Source organism: Sinocyclocheilus rhinocerous, unplaced genomic scaffold, assembly GCF_001515625.1.
Source record: "Sinocyclocheilus rhinocerous isolate Xijiao unplaced genomic scaffold, SAMN03320098_v1.1 scaffold3131, whole genome shotgun sequence".
Classification (NCBI taxonomy): Eukaryota; Metazoa; Chordata; class Actinopteri; order Cypriniformes; family Cyprinidae; genus Sinocyclocheilus; species Sinocyclocheilus rhinocerous.
This window is the reverse complement of record NW_015651495.1, coordinates 259273-266509: the sequence shown is the minus strand read 5'-3', so window position 1 is coordinate 266509 and position 7237 is coordinate 259273. Positions and strand designations below refer to the sequence as shown.

The window sequence follows — 7237 nt, the reverse complement described above, 5'->3', positions numbered from 1 at the left end:
ATGTAAGACAAAAAACTTTTAATGAATGCACAATGTTTACAGTCAGTGAGTAATTGTAGATAATCTCAATATTGACCAAAATAATCGTAAATATGTTTTTTGGCCATAATCAAATACCTCAAATCTGTATATATTTATGATATATTTATGAGCCATAAAGTCAAAACTGAAATTCTTATTAAGTATTGTAAGTAGTTTGTGTTAAGTAGTTAGGCATAATCTTCTATTATTATTATTATTATTATTATTAATAATAATAAGTCCATTGAGTCTCTTAGTTCAGGTTGCTACATATGGTGGTGCCATAACTTATTAAAACGTAATCATGATTTGGTGGTTACATTTCATTTATATTTCTCTTAAAAATGGAAAGTTTTTTTTTCTGAACCATATGAAGCCAGCATGAACACAAAAAAACGCTTTTCCAAGGACATTGCACGTGTGTTAAACTAAAGTTTTCCTTTCCTCTATCGTGGACACTATTATTCGTCACTGACTCACACCTTTTCCGGCGAGCCAGTGTTCACCGATTCAGATACACCGATGCATTCCAGAGGTGGCGCGGGTGGAATGTGGATAGAGACACCGGCACTTGGAGCGTGACTCAACTGCGTGTACTGGCCAGGTGTGTGCCTGCTTGTGCCCACTCACTCAGGAAGCCTCTGCCCCGGCATAATGTCTGCCTTGTGCAAAAAGCCACTAATTCATTCAGCAAGTAGCCCAAGGGAAGGCAGAATGTGCTTTAGAGATTTTCATCCATAAATTTACTTGTTTTGGCATAACACTGCTTTAGGTGAGATCTTTCCTCTCGCTCGCTTTTAGAAAATAGAACGGCTTTTGTCTGATTTAACTGCTCGGGACTGACTTTGCCTTTGAGGGCTTCAGCAGTTGATGCGGTAGGTGAAAGGCGCGATGATGGCAATTTTCTTTTTAACAAGCGGGTTCAAAGTGAAAGGGATCGGGAGCATCCGACGCGTCCGTCTCACCTGCAAAGAATGTTCAGCATCTTAACCGTATACAAAGACGCCTTTGTATAGTAGCTGTAAGTTAGTGAATAGCGCAAGTCACAATCGTTCTGAAAAATATGCAGACTTTTGTCTTTCTGCTTCTCACTCATCTTTTAATTAGTCTTGAGGGTGTTTGAACATCACGGAGGCGTAAGGAAACGTGCACGTGCTCACTTCTGGCCCTTCGTCTGATTACAGTTGAGATCAAGTTGACGCTCCATGTGGTTGTAAAGAAAGAGCGGTTGCTGCTTGTCTTGCTGTTGGGCGACATCTGGTGGTGGCGGGGGTAATTACAAGTACTGTTTTTGCAGCTTAGTCAGACCTAACGCTTTGATAGTGAGCTTATTTTAGCTCATAAATCATTTTATCTTTATTTCCGTGCTTCTGTTCTTTCACACGGTTCATTTTTGCTCTCTCACATAGGGGTATGTGGAGAGGGAAAGCAGACGGCAGGGATAAATAGATTTTATTCGCTCTCTTTTACTCCGTGCGGTGTGTTTTGGAGACTGAGCCCTGTGCTTGTGGCTCCTGGAATTTGTGTGCATGGCAAGGGAAGCATGCCCACCCACGGGTGTCCTGACTGGCCTGAAGCCACAGGCACCAGCAGCGGTCCAGGCGGGTGGACTCTAGTATGTGCTGAAAAAGCCCTCAGATCTTCTCAGCCTCAGGCTGGCCAGGAAACAGCACATATACAGTAGGCCAATGTCTGTTATGTGGCTTTAGGGCCTTGTTTGTACAGTGAAACCTATAAGGATTTTCTTTCTCTTTGCATTCACTTCTAGAAGACAGGCAGGTGACTGTTTGTGATTATTGCAGAGTGTACATCTAAACGCATAACCTGTGTTTTATGACTGTCCCTGCAGTCTTGCACATGGCGTTTTAAGCTATTTATTTATTATTTGAGTTTTAAGATTTTTTTTATTTATTTTAGTTTATTCATTCATTTCACTTATGTATTAAGGGTTATTAATTTTAGTTTTATTTAGTTTATTAATTTATTTAAGTTTTATTTATTCAATATTATTTTAGTTCTGTTTTATTTATTTTTATTTCATTTCGGTTTTATTTACTCAAGATTATTTTAGCTTTTAGTTATTTTATTTTCATTTATTTATTCATTTCATTTTTTTACTTATTCAAGATTATTTTAGTTTTAATTGATTAATTTCAGTATTATTTCAGATTAATTTAGTTTTATTTATTTATTTTAAATCATTTGTTTTAGTTTATAGTTTAAGTTTATTATGAATACAACGAGGTCCTTTTAGGTCTAGTTATTGCTGTAAAATGAATCATGCAATTAACTGCAATCTTTCACCATTCTCTATCTTCAGCCCTCTTTTCCGTGGGAACTCTGATGTTGACCAGTTAGGCAAGATTTTTGAGTAAGTACCATAATGGTCTAGTAACTCCAACAATAACCTGTTAGAATTGTGTTCAATAAGACTGTATTGAGACGTAATTAAAATTGCAGCAACTGAATGTTTTGATTGTAATATTCCAGTGTGGTGGGGGTCCCTTCTCCAGAGGACTGGCCACAGGAGGTGGGCTTGCCACAAAGTGCCTTTTCCCCTCGCCCTCCCCAGCCCATAGAGGACCTGGTGCCTGACATGGATGAGCTGGGCAAATCACTTTTACTTGTAAGTAGCAGATATCAACACTGAGGATATTTTAAATGTCTTGATACTAATTGTAGAATGCCATTCTATGAAACCAAAACCTTTTCCATTTTATCACGCAAATAATGTTTTAATTAATAAAGTATATTGTATTATATTAAGCTTACATTTGAATACATTTCAGTAAATTTATATCATTTTCTGGGATGCAGTTATGCCTTAAAATGGTAACATTATTGACTTATACAGTATAAATATTTATATTATATCATATTATATATTAAAATCTTTTGGTATGTTTTGTGAAATTACAAGGTAGCTTCTTTCAATTTAGAATTTCATGCTTTTTACAATTATCCTTTTTTTTTTTTATCACCAATCACTTGCTTGTACTTACAATCATAACAAAATAAAACAAGTAAGCAGACTTTAATTTCATTAAAGGATGATGTCATTATCACAACTTTTTTTTTTCCAAAAAGGGTGATGTGTAACCTCTAGACCTCAGTCATTTTAGAATGCATATGAGGGATACAAATAGCACCTGTTTGTAGAATGACGTTTTTATATACATACATGAAAGTGCCATAGACTGTTTACTTATTGTTTTCTCTTCTTCTCATTTTCTCCCTACACAGCGGTTTCTGTCATTTAACCCCTCCAGAAGGATATCGGCTTATGATGCACTGTCTCACCCATACTTCCAGAGTCTCGACAGCACCAGCAAGAGTCTGTACGCCCAACCCTTCCCCAGCAAAAAGCCCTCCCTGGAGGAGAGAGCTGCTTGAAAGACATTGTTTCCCACTGTAGACAAAGACCCCCATCCAGTCCCCCTGTGAACTAGTCTTCCAGAGCATAACATCACATGCTGCTTTTAAAAATATCACCGCAACTATTGGTCGATCGTGTTTTGTCTTTGCCCTCACTACTGCCAGCTAATACGGATCAACAACATGCTGCCTGGAATTACATGTTTGACAATATCAGAAGCTGCTCTCGTCTCCCACCCACCTTCCTGAAAGGAAGTTTGTCTGCTCAGAGGAAAATGTGCTTCTCGAATCTGAAGCCGCATCATGACACTGCCAGGGATTGTCCGTCTGTTTGCATAAATGCAATGTACAGGTCTAAACTGAGTCTTAGCTGCACATCACTGCCATGAAACAGTAAGGTCTTACGTGGGACCGTGTCAGTCTCACTTGGATTAAGCAAATGTAGAACCACAACTACTGCAAATTCAGGCCCGTTGAACGGAACCTCTTATTTTACACCTTAAGATATAATCGCTAATTCACTTTTTTTTTTTTGAGCTCACACTTTCTAAGTCCTCTCAGTCTCAGGCCAGGAGGATTTTTGTGTTGTTTTCTGCCATGTTGTTACTCTGCAGTTCAAGCTGGACAATGTGACTTTTTTTTTTTGATGACTGCATAACCACAGACACGCAGAATCATTTAGTGCTCTATTTAATATGGCAAACATTTCATCACAAGCATCCTGGTATCTTTTGAATTGTCCAGGACAGAGCTACCAAATGCTTTGAAGCACTATTTAACACCATATTTCCTTGATTATAATGTAATTCTACATGTATTTTTTTTTCTTCAATATAAGTTCCACATCCTGTTCACTTATTTTATGTCAGTGTTGATTGTTGACATTTCTTTTTTTTTTTTTGGCATGTTATGTCTTAATTTTAGTGAACTTGAAGGTGTAGGTTGTTGTAGAAAAACCGTTGATACGTATACCAAACAGTCTGCACCCTGTTGTCAGGGATTTAGTGCCGAGACGTAGTCGAAGGATGACCCTCGCTGGGTTGCATGTTGACTTTAGGGTTGATTTAGAGCAGCAACAAACCAAGATGGATAACAGAAATACATGTATGAAAGTGTTAGCGCATAGTTGTGAAAGTCTAGTAAAAGTAGCTATAGAGTTGGCGAGTGTTAAGTTCAAGGTCAGGTTGCGAGATTCGTTCGAGGCTCGGAGAGTAATGTATTATCCCATAATTCAATGATTAAGTCCAAGTCCTTTCTTATACACGCAATGCTGCATCCTTCCATTTCCAATTTCACTTCATTGTCTGGATAGATCATCACAAATGGCCGCTAGATGGTTTGTTTTCAGTGCCTTCGTGTTTAGAGTGTGACGAACAAGTGGAGGGAAGGAAGGACGCTGCTTCAGAATTTAGCATTTAGCCTGGTGAATCCAGGTGAAGCTGTTTGATGAGGGATGAGGAGCTATAGGCAGGCACTGTAGTACTACAAAACATCCACACAGTTAAAGGGATAGTTCACCCAAAAATGAAGATTCTGTCATCATTTACTTACCTTCATGTTGCTCCAAACCTTCTTGTAGAACACAAAAGTAGATATTTTGAAGAATGTTGGCAGCCAACCAGTTTTGGTTACCACTGACTTGCATTGCATGGACAAAAACAAACACGGAGACATTTCTCAAAATATATCTGCGTTCCGCAGTAGAAATAAAGACATACAGGTTTGGAAGGACATGAGGGTGAGTAAATGATAAGAGAATGTTAATTTTCGGGTGAACCATCCCTTTAAGAACTGCTGCTTGATTCATTCTCTCAGGATCAGTAAACTCATCCTGTCACATTCCATGCTCAGGTCTATTTATGACTAGTTTTAGATTCAACAAGGGTTCAGGTTTTAGCTTAACCATTAATCTCACAGTAATCCTTATCGATTATGAACAGATAATGTACCATACAGTTGGTCATTTCAGCATTTATCATTTTCTATTTATATAATATTATTATTATTAATAATATTAATATTATATTTTATGTATTAAATCACTGTGGTGCGGCAACTTTTGTACTGTTAACATTTTTGATTTCACAAATATTCTGTGATCAGCTATTCGGTGTCTCAATGCATCAATCTATCAAATGATTTCAGTTTATAACTGGTGTGTAATGCCACCAGTTTGAAAATCTCCACTGAACAGACGTTACGATGGCTTTACCCTCCTCCAAATAAGTCTGTGATTTCAGAGGGCATTAGATATCGAACAATGTAAACCAATGTAACTGTATGCCTTTATGTTTGTGGGTCTTGAATAGAACTAATCCGTTTTTTGAGCTTGGTTAGTCTGGTGAGTAATTCATAGTGTTTTAACATGATAAATGTATTAAATGTTAGGCTTTCGAATGTACGACCCATTCTTGTTAGTGATGGAATTTGAATTTTGGCATGTCATGCTGGATAAAAAAAAGCACCTTTGATATTTGCCCATTTCAGTGCTTTTCTATTGTGTATTTTTTTAAACTTTGTTTTGTTGTTTGAAATGATTTGCTTTAGTTAGTCATTTTAAAAATCTCTTTGATTTGTGTAATCGGATATTATTTTAAGCAAATTACTTTTGAAACTGCTTGAAATTGCTGGCCATTGGTACATGTTTTGCTCCCTACATTTTGTTCTTATTTATTGACATTTCGTCTTTTTTAGTTGACTGTAATGCTTCAGAAGGCATTCTGTCAATGTACTACTCAAATTTGTGATTGAACAGTGATGAACTAATGGTGCTACACCTCATGTCACTGCAGACTTGAAATCAGTTAGGCAAATTTGTTCCCAAGAGAACAGTAACAATAAAAGTGTATTTTTAAATATTCTATTATTTTATTTTGGATTCTTTTTATTGTATTTTATTTGTATTATATTTTGCCATTTTTACATGATTTAATTTTTGCTATGTTTTCCCATTATGACTTAAATAATTTATAATGTACTCCAGACAGAGAAAACTTTTAATTAAAAAATCAGAAAGCTGGAAAATTCTATCCATTAAATCACAATAATGTAATATGCTCAATCATCCACCATGAATACATATTCTAATCAATGTGCACAATGTTTTCATTCTGTTTAGCTGCTGCACAGACACTGTGTAATGAAAATTAATTATTACCATTATAATACGACTCTTTAATGTAATGGCATAATTAATTATTATATGTTATATCACTTTAGACTGCATCAAATGTATATGGTTCATTCTACTTATTCTTTAAAACATGTAAACTGAGTGGAATGATTTCTGATGTTTTATGATGTATTTCTATTTTATAATCATAATATGTTGTTCTTTGTTTTATGGGTTTCTGTAATCATTTCTAAAAAAGTAATTATTTTAGCCATCTTTTAACTGTGCACATTGATTAGAAGTGGGAATTGTTCGTCAGGGTTTTCTTTTTTCACACATCGGCTGGAGAGTGATGTTTTTTGTAAGCACCCAATCTGTGGTGTACATTTTTTATTTTTATGTTGCATTTTTATGGGGATGGAAAAAATATGTACATGAAAATATTAACTTTTTTTTTTTAAATCAATGCTTTGATTAAAAGTCTTGTTCAACTGTATGTAATTCTAATGCTAAATCATTTTGCATTCTTCTGCTTTTAGCATACATATTTTTTTTTTATGTAATGAAACTGCATGTGGATGTACTGTAGATTACGTGCATTTGACATTACTTATGTTTTTAAAAAAAGTCTGGTTCATCTAGTCATGACTAGTCCAGTAATGATGGTTAATCATACAGTAAGTAGAATGTATCTCTTTTATGATGAAATACTGAAATTCAGTTTAAAAT

At 35.8% G+C, this 7237-nt stretch overlaps 1 protein-coding gene across 1 annotated transcript in view; it reads left to right on the top strand.

Moving 5' to 3' along the window:
- LOC107712927 (cyclin-dependent kinase 6-like) overlaps positions 1 to 4935 on the top strand; it is a 43437-nt gene extending 38502 nt beyond the window's left edge. Inside the window, exons 6-8 of the mRNA XM_016518328.1 lie at positions 2342 to 2392; positions 2512 to 2647; positions 3265 to 4935. Coding sequence (XP_016373814.1) covers positions 2342 to 2392; positions 2512 to 2647; positions 3265 to 3414 — 337 coding nt within the window. The 3' untranslated portion in view covers positions 3415 to 4935. The remainder of the gene's footprint in view (positions 1 to 2341; positions 2393 to 2511; positions 2648 to 3264) is intronic.
- The last annotated feature ends 2302 nt before the right edge of the window (positions 4936 to 7237 follow it).